The sequence below is a fragment of the Cherax quadricarinatus genome, chromosome 3 (genome assembly GCF_038502225.1).
Source record: "Cherax quadricarinatus isolate ZL_2023a chromosome 3, ASM3850222v1, whole genome shotgun sequence".
Taxonomy (NCBI): domain Eukaryota; kingdom Metazoa; phylum Arthropoda; class Malacostraca; order Decapoda; family Parastacidae; genus Cherax; species Cherax quadricarinatus.
In genome coordinates, this window is record NC_091294.1 from 42,551,077 (window position 1) to 42,570,486 (window position 19,410).

The 19,410-nt window shown below is 45.7% G+C and overlaps 1 protein-coding gene and 1 pseudogene across 2 annotated transcripts in view; both read left to right on the top strand.

The window, feature by feature from the left end:
* Window positions 1-19,410, top strand: part of LOC128706362 (uncharacterized) — a 351,595-nt gene that overhangs the window by 322,955 nt on the left and 9,230 nt on the right. For both annotated transcript variants that reach the window (XM_053801299.2, XM_070091523.1), the window contains exons 2-4: window positions 12,395-12,615; window positions 13,292-14,229; window positions 17,085-17,213. In XM_053801299.2, coding sequence (XP_053657274.1) covers window positions 14,113-14,229; window positions 17,085-17,213 — 246 coding nt within the window. In that variant the 5' untranslated portion in view covers window positions 12,395-12,615; window positions 13,292-14,112. The remainder of the gene's footprint in view (window positions 1-12,394; window positions 12,616-13,291; window positions 14,230-17,084; window positions 17,214-19,410) is intronic.
* LOC138853861 (uncharacterized) lies at window positions 5,570-11,921 on the top strand (annotated as a pseudogene).

Genomic DNA, 19,410 nt, shown 5'->3' on the forward strand with positions numbered 1-19,410 from the left:
ACTAATAACCTTCTATTATGAGAGGGTGTTTTGTGATGAGGAATATTGTGTGTGTGTGTGTGTGTGTGTGTGTGTGTGTGTGTGTGTGTGTGTGTGTGTGTGTACTCACCTAATTGTGGTTGCAGGGGTCGACACTCAGCTCTTGGCCCCGCCTCTTCACTGGTCCCTACTAGATCCTCTCTCTCTCTCTCTGCTTCCTGAGCTTTGTCATACCTCGTCTTAAAGCAATGAATGGTTCCTGTCTCCACTACATCACTTGCTAGGCTATTCCACTTCCTGACGGTGTGTGTGTGTGTGTGTGTGTGTGTGTGTGTGTGTGTGTGATCATATCACTTTCCTGGTAAGTATCACCTACACGGTGCCTAACCCCAGGTCACCTTTCACCTCCCTACCTCCTTCCCTCCCTGATCCCTCCCTCCTTCCTTCCCTCCCTGATCCCTCCCTCCCTCCTTTCCTCCCTGATCCCTCCCTCCCAGAGGGAAGCCACAGGAAAAGCTTCTTGTCAGCTTGAGTTACAACAATCACGGGCCTCTCCGCCTCCCTCTGTGTCATTGTCGTACACAGCAGCCGCGGGTTCGAGGCTGCTGTGTACGAAGAATAAACCAAGTCCACACACACACACACACACACACACACACACACACACACACACAAACACACACACACAAACACACGCCCATAACTACTCTTATATATATATATATATATATATATATATATATATATATATATATATATACAATAAGATCACAATAAACAGGTGATTTTAAATTATGAAAAACAACCACTGTGAAAGAGTAGTGAAATTCAAAGCGCTTTCGTGACTACTCACATTGCCAAGGAACTGTGAATAGTCACGAAAGCGCCTGGAATTTCACTACTCTTTCACGGTGGTTATTTTGCATATATATATATATATATATATATATATATATATATATATATATATATATATATATATATATATATATATATATATATATATATATATATATATATATATATATATATATATATATATATATATATATATATATGGAGAGTGAGGCCATCTCACACCTCCAGACAGACTAGGGCACATGGTTGTCAGGAAGGCATCACAGACAGCATTCCTGCATTCCTGTCATCATGCTCGGCGCCCAGCGAGCTTGTAGCGAAAATTCTCAACGAACACCTCAGGAACATTAATGGCGCTCACGACCCAGAGTTCATTAACGGGGCCAGACTCAGGGATACTCTGACAGGTTCGGCAATCAGACCAGTTACTTCTAACAACTACAAACTTTGGCTCTGGAATAGTAATTAAAACAGCAGTGAAAATAGTCTTAACAGTGCTTGAGAGTGCATAGAGGAAGGACACAGCTCTCCTCCTGATAATAAGAGGTACTCTTGCAAGGGATACTTTATAAGGTATCCCTAATTCCTCTTGAGGTACATGCATAGACCCACAGATGATTCATCTCAGTGTTGTACTTCGCTTTGCCCTCGCTGAACACAGTTGTATCTGTGGAAGTGAACCGCCTGGTCAATTCACGTACCAGGGTCTTTTTTGCCGTATATCCGAGGGAAAGATCGCGAGGCATCGAGAGGTTAACAGCATCGTCTAGAGAAGCCTTGCAACAGCTGGATGCCCAGCAATAAGGCAGCAGCAACAACTAAGCGGATTCAGTATCAGCCAACATTGTCAAGATAAAATTACTTTTGAACCCTGGACAAATGGCAAGCCGATGTGTGGACGCATCTGTCTGCTCCAGCGTGCTCCAGAAGGCTAGAAACTATATTGAACGTCCTTATTGTTACATGTTAGTTCCCATATATTCAGAGGTGTCTGGCTTATGGTGAAAGAGCACAGCCAATTTCTGAAGACAAACAACTCCTTAGGGCAACTAAAGATCCCAGAGCAGTCTACACACTAACACAGACGACAGACAAACACAGACGATACAAAAACGGACGACACACAAACACAGAGACGATACAAAAACAGACTACACACAAACACAGAGACGATTCAAAAACAGACGACACACAAACACAGAGACGATACAAAAACACACAGAGAGCAGAGGGCACACAAGACACGTAAAATACAAACAATACACAACGACGACAAAAAGATATATAATTTAATACAAAACAAAAACTACTAAACTCTCTATCGGCTTCAGACGGTATTAAAGAAGCTTAGAACCTGGTTGAGAAGGAAAGGTTGTGGGAGGTGGAGGGATGAAGGTATAGGTGGGGGGAAGGTACGGGAAAGAGGAACTGGAGCTAAGATATTTAGACAGGTGTGGGTGGCAGTAAAGCCTTGCTGAGAAGCCCATCATCTGCCTTCCCCATCTCACACATACACACACACACACACAAACAGACAAACAATAGAGAAAGAAACAGAGAAAGCAGCAACACGTAATTCCCCTCATTACAACAGAAGCACAACAATGCCTAATCTGTGTTTTTTTTTTTTGGGTTCCTTGATACAAACACAAGCGTAATTACTCTTTTGTCTGAAGGGAAGAAAAACAACCATTTAACAGGGTGAGGAGCAAACTGAATATTAATGAGCCGCATTAGAAAGAGGACATTGGAAAAATAGGCTGACGAATGAGAACACACAACGGGGGAAAAAATTACAGCTTTCTGTTTTAATTGTGTGAGTAGAAAGAGACGGACACATATATTCACACACACACAAGCACGAGCGTGTTACCAGTTTACGTCGTGGCTGTAAATTGATAAGGTTCCTCAAACATAGATTATGTCTAGCTGGTACTCAGTGGAGAAGACTCCCGGTTTGTCCTATGTTAAAGGTTTACACTCTTAACACAGGTATTGTATATCCTTGTTTTTTTTACTCTTAACACAGGTGTTGTATCTCCCTAGTTTACAGTCTTAACACAGGTGTCGTATCTCCCTAGTTTACAGTCTTAACACAGGTGTCGTATCTCCCTAGTTTACAATCTTAACACAAGTGTCGTATCTCCCTAGTTTACAGTCTTAACACAGGTGTCGTATCTCCCTAGTTTACAGTCTTAACACAGGTGTCGTATCTTCCTGGTTTACAATCTTAACTCAGGTATCTTTCTCATGCCTTGTGTTCATGGGGGTGTTTTTCCCATGCGTTTGATCATGGGGGTATTTTTCTCATGATACACCATGAAAGGGAGGTGTTAAATATATATATATATATATATATATATATATATATATATATATATATATATATATATATATATATATATATATATATATATATAAAACGTATAACTGTTTACAGAAATGTAAATTAAGAAAAAAATGGACGACACGTCAGGCAGCGAAGTGCCAAGGGAACCTAGACAACGTTGAGATGATCACGTTCTCTACGAACGAATGCAACGATGATCTGGATTTTGCTATTTGATGCAAAGACGTAATGAAGGTCTCAGAGCTGAGAACGAAATAGGCCGTTGTCTCGTATTTTAACAGTGAATGTTGCAAGTCAGTTTTAATGAGAGAGAGAGAGAGAGAGAGAGAGAGAGGATGGGAGGGCGAGAGAAAACAAATGTTGTTAGAGGGACCGTGAAAAAGTGTTCCGAGACCAGTAATGGCAGAATCTTGTTGCGTTCTCAAAGTAGAGGGGGAGAGGGAGAGAGAGAGAGAGAGAGAGAGAGAGAGAGAGAGAGAGAGAGAGAGAGAGAGAGAGAGAGAGAGAGAGAGAGAGAGAGAGAGAGAGAGAGAGAGAGAGAGAGAGAGAGAGAGAGAGAGACTGAGGGAGAGAAAGAGGGAGAGAGAGAGACTGAGGGAGACAGAGAGAGAGAGAGAGAGAGAGAGGGAGACTGGAGAGAGAGAGAGAGAGAGAGAGAGAGAGAGAGAGAGAGAGAGAGAGAGAGAGAGATTACCGAAAAAGTGTCGGTGGCCTAACGGTTACAATAACAGCAACAGCAATAAAGAAAGAAAGAGCTCAGCCTGAGGGTCGTATATTACAGAGTTAGTTAGTTTAATATGTTTATTATGCACCCCGACCCATCCTGTGGGTGGTAGTCAAAAGATTACAGAGGTACATAATGGGTCCAGGGACTGGACCCCAAAGTTTTGATAGCTGAGCAAGTTACAAAGGTAATGAACTCCAGGTAGATCTGGTCACAATCATGACAAGTTACAAAGACACTTTGGACTTACGAAGACAAAAATAATGTTTAATCTCTACTGCCTTAGTTAATGCGCTATCACACAGAGTATCTGAGCACCTGAATACTGCTGTACACTAACTGCCCCCTTTAAGGCAGGTGAAATTGCTGACCTGGAGAATGTACAAAGAATTTTCACGGCACACATAAGTACGATAAAGCACCTAAATTACTGGGAACGGTTGAAGTCCCTTGATTTGTATTCTCTGGAACGCAGGCGAGAGAGATACATGATAACATGCACTTGGAAAATCTTAGAGGGATTAGTACCAAACTTGAACACGAGTGGGGATGCCCGGGTGTTGTGCATATGTCATTTCATCCTGTCGGTATTATATACAATTCTTGTACTACTACTACTACTACTACTACTACTACTACTACTACTACCTCCACCTCTTCCTGCCTATATATAGCCGTCCTGCTCCACCTCTGTTAGTGTGACTTTGTCAATGGTCCAAGTCGGACCGAAACGTCGTCGTAAGCTTCTCTCTTTTATGTGCGGGTTATTTGTGTAACGAGAATCACTCCCTGTGAAAGCAAAAGACTCGGCAGGAGATGCAACATACCCCCAATGAAAAGCAGGGGCGCCACAATTATACTGAGAAACAACACAATAAGTGTCAGGGGCCCAAGACTGTTCAACTACCTCCCAGCATACATAAGGGGTGATTACCAACAGACCCCTGACTGTCTTCAAGAAGGCACTGGACAGGCACCTAACCAGCCAGGCTGTGGTTCGTACGTCAGTTTGCGTGCGGTCAGCAGTAACAGCCATGTTGATCAAACCCTGATTCACCACGAGGCCTGGTCTGAGATCGGCCCGCTGGGGCAGTGACCCCAGAAACCCTCTCCAGGTAGCCTGGTCAGGAAGACACAGATGACTCTTCAGTCTACACTAAAGCTTCTGTTGGCGGCCTTGAACCCCGTTAATGCACTACTTGGCACTATACTCAACAGACGCCTTCCCTGGGTTGGCTTCCATCCATATTCCTTCAAAATTTGCCATATAGAAACCCAGACAATGAAACGGGAAAGTGAAATGAGTGTATAAGAAATCTTTTAGTTTTCGTTATATACATTATCCGGTAGCAAGAATATACACATACGTTTTACTTAAGAAAACGTGAGTACAATCATAATAACAGTAATAGCAATAGGAAGTCAAGAAGTTGGAGTTACCACTTATCAGTAATGATACTTTAATCGAAGCCGATGGGTGGGACATTAAGAGGATATTATTCACTTGACCACAAACTGGCCTAGAATACGTAAGGAAAGGAGAGTTCCTGGTGGAGGCGAGCTACCCAGTTCGTCTGACAGAATCCGTGCTGAGGTGGGAGGATAAGCAAGTCATCTTGGATGTTTACGTAGACTATTCGTTGTTCCATCCCCATCAAATGGTCCAGTATGACGTCGAGAACTGCGTCAGTAGCATGAGTTTCCAGAAAGTCTCCAAGCAGGATATTACCAATGACGGCTATGAGATGAATGAGATGAATTCGCTTTTGGATCAACGAAGGATGAATCCTATAACCAGTTCCTGTGTAATTAACTCATCAATATCCGCTGGAAGGGACTGCTTTATGCCTACCAGGGCCATCATTCTGGAACCAGATATTTAGTTCACAGGTCAAGCTGATAGTGAGTTCTCGAACCGCCATGCAGAGGAGAAATGATGCGAGAAGATCCCCTTGCTGGACACCCTTAATCTGGACATCCTTAATCCGAAACGTTTCGACTACACATTAGGCTTCTTCAGTCGAGTATAGAAAGTAGGCAGGAGCAGTAGAGATGTGAAGACGATGTAATCAGTCCATCACCCTTGAAGTCGAAGAATTGAGGTTGTCAGTCCTCAGCCTGGAGAAGTGTTCTGTTCCATACTCTAAAATAATGTGGATACCAAGCGACAGAGTCGAGACTTACACACTGTCGGAAGGACAGGTGTAGAGTGGTACTCGACTGAAGAAGCCTACTGTGTGGGCTAAACATTTCGGATTAAAGATGCGTAACTGTTGCCTATGTGTCTTACCACGCTCCCATGAAGTGATTTTGTGCTTCCAAACAGAAGCGTTCAATCCTTGCTGTTTCCAGCTGAAAAGAAAGGAAGAGACTACGGAAATGTGTTCAAACCTCTGTTAATGCCCGTTCCCCCTCCTCCTCTTTCTCCTCCTCTTCTTTTCCTTCTTGTTCCCCCTCCTCCTCCTCTTTTTCTTCTTCTTTTTCTCCTTCCCTCCTCCTCCTCCTCTTCCCTTTCTAAAGCCCCAAAAGATTTATCGTCTTTTTTTCAGTCACTGCGACACAATTCTTCTTTAATTAATTGTTCCTTATTTGTTGTGGTTTTCCCTTGCTCTTTAGTGTCTCCTGTCTTGTTGTTGATTTTTGTTGTTATATTATTGCTCTTATTCCTGTTTTTCTTTACAATTTATTGTTGATTATATAATTTTGTATATTTCCTTCATTGTGTATATTTTTGGGGGATTTTAAAGTACAAGCTGACATAATTATTTTACATTTTCATATATATATATATATATATATATATATATTATATATATATATATATATATATATATATATATATATATATATATATATATATATATGATTTTAGGCTGGATTTTCCACTAAATTATTAACATTTCATTTTGAAAGTAGTCTTAAAGACTTCTCCGGAGTGTGTAAATAGCCAAGAGATAAACTGTAAATAAAGGGAACAGTCGTTGCTCCCGAGTGACCGTGGACGACCAAGAAGAGTGCAACGGCCAAGAGGTCGTTCCAGAGCCTCGTCCTTGCTGGCAGTCTTGGCTAGACGTGGCAGGAAAGTCTTGAGAGAGACTGAAGGTTCTTTCGCACCGTCCAGACCTGGATCGCACGGCTCTGCTTCTTTGTTCACTGGCAAAAGTTTTATTCGTGTTTGGAAGGAATGGTCGGGACTCAAGCCAGCCAGCAGATGGGGTGGGATAACGTGGGCCGGGAAAACGGGGCTAGACTGAGGCAAGGATGGGTTGGTTTAGGTCTGCGAAGGGTTGATTTAGGTTTGGGATGGGTTGATTTAAACCTGGTACGGGTTGGTTTAGGTCTGGGATGGGTTGGTCTAGGTATGAAATAGGTTGCTTTAGGTCTACGGTGGGTTGGTTTAGAATAGTAATTTTAGGGGTCAGGTGTGAGTAAGGTTTATGCCATAGGAGGGTTAAATTCAAGTCGATAATGTGTTAATATAGGTCTGGTTTAAGTCACTTTATATCAGGGTTAGCTTAAGTTATGAGTAATCGGAAATATAGTAGGCGAAAGTCTTAAAAAATGGTTTAAAACCAAGTGCTAGAAGTTAGGGCAGAGTTTAGGTTAGGTAAAGTTAAGTTAATGTTGGGTTAGTTTAGGTTAGCGGCAGGTTAAATCGAACCAAATTATGCGACATTAAACTGAGTTATTCCGGGGTTAGGAGTGGGCTAGGATTATTTTGGCTGGGTGTGGAATAAGTTAGTCTAGAGATGAGTAGAGTTAGGTTAATGGTGGTTTAAGTTTGGTTAGGGATGGGTCACGTTACCCTTGTGTTAGGTTGGTATTGATTGGGTTGCTGTGGTAAGATTACGTTTTGGTGGTTCATTTTATTTCCATTAAAAAAATGAGTTGATCGAATTCACTTTAAGTTATCTTGAGTTACAATGGGCTTGGTTGTCTTGGGTTGGGTTCGGTGAGAGTGGACCTAGGAGCGACCAGTGAAGAGGCGGGGGCCATGAGTTGTGAATCGACCCCTGCAACCAGAAATAAGTGAGTAAAGACAAACGCGCACCCGAACACGCCGTAGATTACAGTAAACAAGAGCTGGGTTGAGTTTGTGTTGAGTTGGTTATCTTTGGTTTAGGTTAGGTTGAGTTTCTGTTACCTTGGTTGACCAAGGTTGATATAGGGAGAGTTTGTGTCAAGGTTAGATAAGACACATAAACCAACTTTAACATCCAGGTCACGAAGCAGGGCATCATCACCTTCCACTGGGCAATGTTCCTTCTCTACCCCTTCATTTTCATCCTTCTGGGGGTCCCTATATCTTCCTATCCCATTTATTTTCCACTATCCCTTCCCATCCCCCTTTACCTCCTCCCCCCTCACCATCACCTGGCAAGAGTCACATTCACATGGATATGCAGTCGCCTGCAATTTTCTACACCGCGCGTGGAACAGATTATATTTATTTTATTCATGGAAAAATCACTCACCCCATGGAGAGGACATACAGAGCAAAAATTTTATGATGAGGGGAAAATTCTTTCCATTTCAAGACAAAACAAAAAAAAATCGCTGGTCTAGTTTTCTTTTTTCTCTTCAGTAAAATTCAGCTCATCAGGACTGTCCTGCTACCCTATTCGTCACGACAGTTCAATAGCAGAAACAAAAGTTATCTATTGTCGGCCTTTTTTATAATTTGGAGAAGTGCTACCTGTATAACTCTGCGGGACATACGACCCAGATTTCACCAACTCAATATATGAACAGGTAGAGACACCTGGAATAAGCCGGTATTCACTCCGCGCTCCTTGCTGGATATATGCGAGTCACTTGGGATTTTTAGGATCACCCACGGGACGTACCGTTTCTTGCTGGATATTTGTGATGCCGTTAGGATAAGCTCGCAGGAGTGTCTTCCCACGCTGGGATCGTGCACGTGGATAACAGTCGCACTTGCAACTTATCCTCACTGGAGATTCCTTAAGGGGTTAGTGTTATTATCCGGAGAGATAGAGAGAGAAAGAGAGAGAGAGAGAGAGAGAGAGAGAGAGAGAGAGAGAGAGAGAGAGAGAGAGAGAGAGAGAGAGAGAGAGAGAGAGAGAGAGACGTCTTGCCTGGACTCATAACTGGAATAACTCGCTGGAGTCAAAACAGATGTGGTGTCTTCTAACCATTAATACGTAACTCTCCTCCCTCCTCCTGCTCCTACTCTTCCTCTTTCTTCTCCTTCCCTTCCTTCCTTTCCCATTCCTTTACCTCTTCCTCCTCCTGCTCCTCCTCCTCCTCCTCCTCCTCCTCCTCCTTCTCCTCTCCTCCTTCTCCTTCTTCTTTTCCTTCTCCTCCCCTCCTCCTCCTCCCCATGACTCCAAATCCAAACACTTCTTTAAGATAACGATCGACTACCAACAACCAGAACCTGTGTGATACCTCCCTCACACTCTCCCTCACACTCTCCCTCACACTCTCCCTCACTCTCTCCCTCACACTCTCCCTCACATTCTCCCTCACACTCTCCCTCACTCTCTCCCTCACACTCTCCCTCACACTCTCCCTCACACTCTCCCTCACACTCTCCCTCACACTCTCCCTCACACTCTCCCTCACACTCTCCCTCACACTCTCCCTCACACTCTCCCTCACTCTCTCCCTCACTCTCTCCCTCACACTCTCCCTCACACTCTCCCTCACACTCTCCCTCACACTCTCCCTCACAGCCTCCCTCACACTCTCCCTCACACTCTCCCTCACACTCTCCCTCACACTCTCCCTCACTCTTTCCCTCACACTCTCCCTCACACTCTCCCTCACACTCTCCCTCTCTCTTTCCCTCACACTCTCCCTCACACTCTCCCTCACTCTCTCCCTCACACTCTCCCTCACTCTTTCCCTCACACTCTCCCTCACACTCTCCCTCACTCTTTCCCTCACACTCTCCCTCACACTCTCCCTCACTCTTTCCCTCACACTCTCCCTCACACTCTCCCTCACTCTCTCCCTCACACTCTCCCTCACACTCTCCCTCACACTCTCCCTCACACTCTCCCTCACACTCTCCCTCACACTCTCCCTCACACTCTCCCTCACACTCTCCCTCACACTCTCCCTCACTCTCTCCCTCACACTCTCCCTGACACTCTCCCTGACTCCCTGACACTCTCCCTGACACTCTCCCTCACTCTCTCCCTGACTCCCTGACACTCTCCCTGACACTCTCCGTGACTCCCTGACACTCTCCCTCACTCTCTCCCTCACACTCTCCCTCACTCTCCCTTGAACTCTCACACTCTCCCTCACACTCTCCCTCACACTCTCCCTCACACTCTCCCTCACTCTCTCCCTCACTCTCTCCCTCACACTCTCCCTCACACTCTCCCTCCCATTCTCCCTCACACTCTCCCTCACTCTCTCCCTCACACTCTCCCTCACTCTCCCTTACACTCTCACACTCTCCCTCACACTCTCCCTCACACTCTCCCTCACACTCTCCCTCACACTCTCCCTCACATTCTCCCTCACACTCTCCCTCACACTCTCCCTCACACTCTCCCTAACACTCTCCCTCACACTCTCCCTCACGCTCTCCCTCACACTCTCCCTAACACTCTCCCTCACACTCTCCCTCACACTTTCCCTCACATTCTCCCTCACACTCTCCCTCACACTCTCCTTCACACTCTCCTTCACACTCTCCCTAACACTCTCCCTCACACTCTCCTTCACACTCTCCTTCACACTCTCCCTCACACTCTCCCTCACATTCTCCCTCACACTCTCCCTCACACTCTCCCTCACACTCTCCCCACATTCTCCCTAACACTCTCCCTCACACTCTCCCTCACGCTCTCCCTCACACTCTCCCTCACACTTTCCCTCACATTCTCCCTCACACTCTCCCTCACACTCTCCCTCACACTCTCTCTCACACTCTCTCTAGCACTCTCCCTCACACTCTCCCTCACGCTCTCCCTCACACTCTCCCTCACACTTTCCCTCACACTCTCCCTCACACTCTCCCTCACACTCTCCCTCACAGTCTCTCTCGCACTCTCCCTCACACTTTCCCTCACACTCTCCCTCACACTCTCCCTCACACTCCCTCACTCTCCCTCACACTCTCCCTCACACTCTCCCTCACACTCTCACACTCTCCTTCGCACTCTCCCTCCCACTCTCCCTCACACTCTCCCTCACACTCTCCCTCACACTCTCCCTCACACTCTCCCTCACACTCCCCCTCACACTCTCCCTCACACTCTCCCTCACACTCTCCCTCACACTCTCCCTCACACTTTCCCTCACACTCTCCCTCACACTCTCCCTCACACTCTCCCCGCACACTCTCCCTCACACTCTCCCTCACACTCTCCCTCACACTCTCCCTCACACTCTCCCTCACACTCCCCCTCACACTCTCCCTCACACTCTCCCTCACACTCTCCCTCACACTTTTCCCCACATTCTCCCTCACACTCTCCCTCACACTCTCCCTAACACTCTCCCTCACACTCTCCCTCACTCTCTCCCTCACATTCTCCCTCACACTCTCCCTCACATTCTCCCTCACACTCTCCCTCACGCTTTTCCTTACATTCTCCCTCACATTCTCCCTCACATTCTCCCTCACGCTCTCCCTCACACTCTCCCTCACACTCTCCCTCACACTCTCCCTCACACTCTCCCTCACACTCTCCCTCACACTCTCCCTCACACTCTCCCTCACACTCTCCCTCACACTCTCCCTCACACTTTCCCTCACACTCTCCCTCACACTCTCCCTCACACTCTCCCTCACGCTCTCCCTCACACTCTCCCTCACGCTCTCCCTCACACTCTCCCTCACACTCTCCCTCACACTCTCCCTCACACTCTCCCTCACACTCTCCCTCACACTCTCCTTCACACTCTCCCTCACACTCTCCCTCACACTCTCCCTCACACTCTCCCTCACACTCTCCCTCACACTCTCCCTCACACTCTCCCTCACACTCTCCCTCACACTCTCCCTCACACTCTCCCTCACACTAAGTGTCTTGGGTTATGAGAGGCACGACGACTGTCGCAGTGGAAAAGTCTTGAGTATAATTGTGTAACATAGCTGACTAGCAGTGCCAGTCTGATTCCTGGCACTACATTCCTGGCACTACATTCCTGGCACTACATTCCTGGCACTACATTCCTGGCACTATATTCCTGGCACTTTTACATCACTCAAATTTTATGCACAATTTAACACCTTCCCCACACTCTCTTTCTGTTTACTGATTCTCTCCTTGCCTTCCTCTTGCTTTCACTATCACTTTCTCTACTATCTACATCTTTTCCTTCGTTATCCTTTCTCTTTCCGGCCGTCTCTCTTTCTCTTCCTTCACGTTCATCTCTACTTCCTTCCCTTCATCCCTATTTACTTTCCTCCCTCCGTTCATAGTTCCCTCGATCTTCCATCCTTTCCTTCCCCTTCTAACTGATGGAAGATTAACACTTGTTTTCTTGCCTTACAGATGTGTGGTTGAGATACGAGAGGGAGAAAGGATGCTGAAATGTTTGCTGGGATCAGAAACTGAGAAGTGGCGCTGCTGAGATGTGATGCTGAGAGAGCATGCTACGAGGTGATGCTGAGATGTGCTGAGACGCGATGCGAAGATTTGCTGGGATGTGATGGTGAGATGTGATGCTGGCTGCTGATCTCGTCTCCAGCGTCTACACCCACTCCAACAGCATAGTAAAGCATCAAACCTCTTCACTATTACACACACATTCACACACACACACACACACACACACACACACACACACACACACACACACACACACACACACACACACACACACACACACACACACACACACACACACACGCATACACACACACACACACACACACTCACACACGCACACACATACACACGCACACATACACACATATACACACATACACACACATATACATAAGTATATACACCACACAGTTTGACCCCAGATAAGTATGGGCTTTAATAATAATAATAATAATAATAATAATAATAATAATAATAATAATAATAATAATAATAATAATAATAATAATAATAACAGTAATAATAATAATAATAATAATAATAATAATAATAATAATAATAATAATAATAATAATAATAATAATAACAATAATAATAATAATAATAATAATAATAATAATAATAATAATAACAGTAATAATAATAATAATAATAATAATAATAATAATAATAATAATAATAATAATAATAATAATAACAATAATAACAATAATAATAATAATAATAATAATAATAATAATAATAATAATAATAATAACTGAAAGGTTTTCACTGTGTATTTGAATGTCTAAAATGACAGTTTAATTGTCTTACCTGTTATTGGTCTTTGTTTATTTACAGAGGCACAGAGAAGCTTCTGGGAGGAAGACTGGTTGTTAATGTTGAAGAATGTAAGGGTGGTGTTGTGACCCCCTTGTGGTGGTGACCCCGTGTAACACCTTGCGGTGGTGACCCCGTGTAACACATTGCGGTGGTGACCCCGTGTAACACCTTGTGGTGGTGACCCCGTGTAACACCTTCTGGTGGTGACCCCGTGTAACGCCTTCTGGTGGTGACCCTGTGTAACCCCTTGTAGAGGTGACACCGTGTAAACCCTTGTGGTGGTGACCCCGTGTAACACCTTGCGGTGGTGACCCCGTGTAACACATTGCGGTGGTGACCCCTGTAACACCTTGTGGTGGTGACCCCGTGTAACACCTTGTGGTGGTGACCCCGTGTAACACCTTCTGGTGGTGACCCTGTGTAACCCCTTGTAGAGGTGACACCGTGTAAACCCTTGTGGTGGTGACCCCGTGTAGTGGTGACCCTATGTACTAGTGACCCCGTGTAGTGGTGACCCTGTGTACTAGTGACCCCGTGTAGTGGTGACCTCGTGTGGTAGTATCAACGTGCTGTTCCCCTCCTGGTCCATTGTCTCCCCTAAAGAGCGCCCATCAGCGCCCATCCCCGCCCACCACCGCCCACCACCGCCCACCACCGCCCACCACCGTCCACCACCGCCCAACCCGCCCACCCCCGCCCACCAATGCTCGGCAAGTCGGAGACTGGGAGTCTCTCCGCCCACGATGCGTGAAGAGCGGAAGCGATGGTGGTGACCTCGGGAACGCCTGAGGTTACGGGCGTGGGCATGGGCGTACCGGGATGAGCAGCGCCGCCCCCCGATGACGGGCGTGGGCGTCGGGCGCAGCTCAGGGGCGGCGCTGGTGGTGTTGCTCACCCTCCTGGTGGGGGGCGTGGCGCGCGCTGCCTGCCCCCACGCCTGCGTCTGTAAGTGGAAGGTGAGTACCAGGTGAGTGTGTGTGTGTGTTGGGAGGTGAGTACCAGGTGAGTGTGTGTGTTGGGAGTGAGTGCCAGGTGAGTGTGTGTGTGGTGGGAGGTGAGTACCAGGTGAGTGTGTGGTGAGAATGAGTACCAGGTGAGTGTGTGTGGTGGGAGATAAGCACCAGGTGAGTGTGTGTGCTTGGAGTGAGTGCCAGGTGAGTGTGTGTGGGGGGAGGTGATTACCAGGTGAGTGTGTGGTGAGAATGAGTACCAGGTGAGTGTGTGTGGTGGGAAATGAGTACCAGGTGAGTGTGTGTGTTGGGAGTGAGTGCCAGGTGAGTGTGTGTGGTGGGAGGTGAGTACCAGGTGAGTGTGTGGTGAGAATGAGTACGAGGTGAGTGTGTGTGGTGGGAGATGAGTACCAGGTGAGTATGTGTGGTGGGAGATAAGTACCAGGTGAGTGTGTGTGGTGGGAGATGAGTACCAGGTGAGTATGTGTGGTGGGAGATAAGTACCAGGTGAGTGTGTGGTGGGAGCGAGTACCAGGTGAGTGTGTGTGGTCGGTGATAAGTACCAGGTGAGTGTGTGTGGTGGGAGTGAGTACCAGGTGAGTGTGTGTGATGCGCATGTGATGAGTCTGCAATGAGTATGTTGCATCTATTGAGTGATTGCGCTACTTGCGTTGAGTGATTATGGTGCTCATGTGTTGTGTGTGTGTGTGTATGTGTTGAGTGAGTATATTGCATGTGTCGAGTGTGTGTTGAGTGAGTATATTGCATGTGTCGAGTGTGTGTTGAGTGCGTATATTGCATGTGTCGAGTGTGTGTTGAGTGAGTATATTGCATGTGTCGAGTGTGTGTTGAGTGCGTATATTGCATGTGTCGAGTGTGTGTTGAGTGAGTATATTGCATGTGTCGAGTGTGTGTTGAGTGAGTATATTGCATGTGTCGAGTGTGTGTTGAGTGAGTATATTGCATGTGTCGAGTGTGTGTTGAGTGAGTATATTGCATGTGTCGAATGTGCGTTGAGTGAGTATATTGCGTGTGTCGAGTGTGTGTTGAGCAAGTATACTGCGTGTGTCGAGTGTGTGTTGAGTGAGTATACTGCGTGTGTCGAGTGTGTGTTGAGTGGGTATATTGCGTGTGTCGAGTGTGTGTTGAGTGAGTATATTGCTCATGTGTTAACTTTCTTGTGTGTTGCGTGAAAATATTGCATATATCCCGTGTATTGCGTGAGTGTTTGCGTGAGTGCTTGCGTGAGTGTATGCGTGAGTGTTTGCGTGAGTGTTTGCGTAAGTGTTTGCGTGAGTGTTTGCGTGAGTGTTTGCGTAAGTGTTAGCGTGAGTGTTTGCGTGAGTGTTTGCGTAAGTGTTAGCGTGAGTGTTTGCGTGAGTGTTTGCGTGAGTGTTTGCGTAAGTGTTAGCGTGAGTGTTTGCGTGAGTGTTTGCGTGTTAGCGTGAGTGTTTGCGTGAGTGTTTGCGTGAGTGTTTGCGTGAGTGTTTGCGTGAGTGTTTGCGTGAGTGCCTCACTACACAGCTAGTAAAGAGATCTCGTATCTCTATAAATATCAAACTAAATCACTATAACGATTCAACTAAAATCTGACTTGTGTTCGGTCATTCTGATGTCATTCTCTTCCGCTGTTCAGTTCCTGCTAAACTTGAAAGTGAGTCAATGGACTCAAACCTTTTCAATAATTGTGTATTATAAAACCATATATATATATATATATATATATATATATATATATATATATATATATATATATATATAAACATTGTCTCTCAGTCCACAGGAGAATTCGAACCTACACAAAGTACTACGTATTTTTATGCAAAACTCCTACAATTCGACACTCATACATTTCACTCCAACACCCTTACAACTCACTCCAACCCTCCAACTCACTACAATACCCCTACAACTTGCAGAAACCACTACAACTCACTCCAACACCCCAGCAACTCACTCCTACAACTCGTTCCAGATTTATTACAACTCTTAATATGTTACTTTCCATCGTAGACATCAAACTGCTGTCCAGATGTTTCATGACACAGTGTGTTGGTAAACACAACGTTGCACTCGAGACGATGTGTTATGATGCAGAAGGGATGTAAACAAATGCAACTCAACGACACTGCAGAGAAATGTTGCATAGTTTCAGACAATAGTGTTGCATACAGATGAGGTATATAATATGCTGTTTCATAGTCATGCATACTGTTGGATGGTAATGTTGCACAGTGTGCCGTTTGTTGCAGTGTGCTGCCTCCCGTTGTAGGCTAATTCATACCGGTGCATAATGGTGAATAATATTGCACAACGTGAGGGTATGTACTGCTTACACACAATTATACGTCGTATATTTGTGTGTTTGTTGTTTATCGCTGTATGGTGTTGCTTTTGATTTACCTTTTTTGGGTTTCGAGAGTTTTCTTGATCTCGAAGTTCGGTTTTAGGCCAGGGTTGTTTGGTCTTCGCCTGGTCAAACAGGCTGTTTCTGCTAGCGGCCCGTTTGTCCACGTATCCAATCACAGCCTGGTTGGTCCACCACTTGGTGGAGGAAATAGGCTACTTCCCTCTTAAAGACTTCTACAATTTTTCCGGCACAGTTTCTGATATCGTCTGGCAAGATGTTAAGAAATCTGGGACCAAGAATGTTGATACAATGTTCTCTTATTGTTCCCACAGCGCTCCTGCCCGTCACTGGGTTTAGTCTACACATTTTTCCATATCTCTCACTCCAGTATGTTGTGATGGGGGTTTGCAGATTTAACACAAAACTCTCAGGTACTTCCCATATACATAACATCATATATCTCTGTCTCTCTTCTCTGTATAATGTTGCATAATGTTGGTTTGTGTTGCAGGGTGGAAAGCAGACGGTGGAGTGTGTGAACAAGGGTCTGAACACCATACCTCCGGGCATCGACCATGGTACTCAAGTACTCGACATCACTGGCAACTCTCTAGTTATACTCTCCCATGAGAAGTTTAAGGTGAGTTGAGGTCTTGAGTGCAAGTGTTAAATGCAGGTGTTGGGTGCACGAGTACATGTGATAAATGCAAGTGATAAGTGCAAATGTTGAAAGCACGTGTTGAGTGCATGTGTTGACTACTGGTATCAGATTAATGTATGTGTTGCGTGCTGGTATTAGACACTCGTAGGTGTTGTGTTATAGTTTGCGATGACATTAGGTGTTGCGTACTGGTGTTAGACGAGTAGAGGTGTTATGTGGCTTACACTAAGAATGTGAATGCTTAACAGAGCGTGTGTGTGTGTGTGTGTGTGTGTGTGTGTGTGTGTGTGTGTGTGTGTGTGTGTGTGTGTGTGTGTGTACTCACCTATTTGTACTCACCTATTTGTGGCTGCAGGGGTCGATTCATAGCTCCTGGCCCCGCCTCTTCGCTGATTGCTACTAGGTCCTCTCTCTCCCTGCCCCATGAGCTTTATCATACCTCGCCTTAAAACTATGTATGGTTCCCGCCTCCACTACGTCACTTTCTAGGCTATTCCACGGCCTGACTACTCTATGACTGAAGAAATACTTCCTAACATCCCTTTGATTCATCTGAGTCTTCAACTTCCAATTGTGACCTCTTGTGTCTGTGTCCCTTCTCTGGAACATCCCGTCTTTGTCCACCTTGTCTATTCCGTGCAGTATTTTATATGTCGTTATCATGTCTCCCCTGACCCTCCTGTCCTCCAGTGTCGTCAGACCGATTTCCCTCAACCTTTCTTCGTAGGACAATCCCCGTAGCTCTGGGACTAGTCTTGTTGCAAACCTTTGCAGTTTCTCTAGTTTCTTGACGTGCTTGACTAGGTGTGGATTCCAAACTGGTGCTGCATACTCAAGTATGGGCCTGACGTAAATGGTATACAGAGTCTTGAACGAATCCTTACTGAGGTATCGGAACGCTATCCGTAGGTTTGCCAGGCGCCCGTATGCTGCAGCAGTTATCTGATTGATGTGCGCCTCAGGAGATATACTCGGTGTTATACTCACCCCCAGATCTTTTTCCTTGAGTGAGGTTTGCAGTCTTTGGCCATCTAAACTATATTGTGTCTGCGGTCTTCTTTGCCCTTCCCCAATCTTCATGACTTTGCATTTGGCAGGGCTAAACTCAAGGAGCCAGTTGCTGGACCAGACTTGTAGCCTGTCCAGGTCTCTTTGTAGCCCTGCCTGATCCTCATCCGATTTGATTCTTCTCATTAACTTCACATCATCTGCAAACAAGGGCACTTCTGAGTCTATCCCTTCCGTTATGTCGTTCACATATACCAAGAACAGCACAGGTCCTAGGACTGACCCCTGTGGAACCCCGCTTGTCACAGGCGCCCACTCTGACACCTCGTTACGTACCATCACTCGTTGGTGCCTCCCTGTCAGGTATTCCCTGATCCATTGCAGTGCCTTTCCTGTTATGTGTGCCCGATCCTCTAGCTTTTGCAGTAACCTCTTGTGAGGAACTGTGTCGAAGGCCTTCTTGCAGTCCAAAAGAATACAGTCGATCCACCCCTCTCTCTCTTGTCTTACTTCTGTCACCTTGTCATAAAACTCTAGTAGGTTTGTGACACAGGATTTTCCTTCCCTGAAACCGTGCTGGTTGTCAATTATACACTTGTTTCTTTCCAGGTGCCCCACCACTCTCCTCCTGATGATCTTCTCCATGACCTTGCATACTATACACGTTAGTGATACAGGTCTGTAGTTTAGTGCCTCATGTCTGTCTCCCTTTTTAAAAATTGGAACTACATTTGCCATTTTCCATACCTCAGGGAGTTGCCCAGTTTCAAATGATGTGTTGAAGATCTTTGTTAATGGCACACACAATATCTCTGCTCCCTCTTCAAGGACCCATGGAGAGATGTTGTCTGGTCCCACCGCCTTTGAGGTGTCAAGTTCGCATAGCAGCTTCTTCACCTCCTCCTTGGTTATATGTACCTCATCCAGCACTTGCTGGTGTATTCCCCTGTTCTGATTTCCTGGAGTCCTACTGGTTTCCACTGTAAATACCTCTTTAAATCTTGTGTTGAGCTCCTGACATACCTCTCGGTCGTTTCTTGTGAATTCTCCATCACCCTTCCTCAGTCTGATTACCTGGTCCTTGACTGTTGTTTTCCTCCTGATGTGGCTGTACAACAGCTTCGGGTCAGTCTTGAGTTTCGATGGTATATCATTTTCATATTGTCGC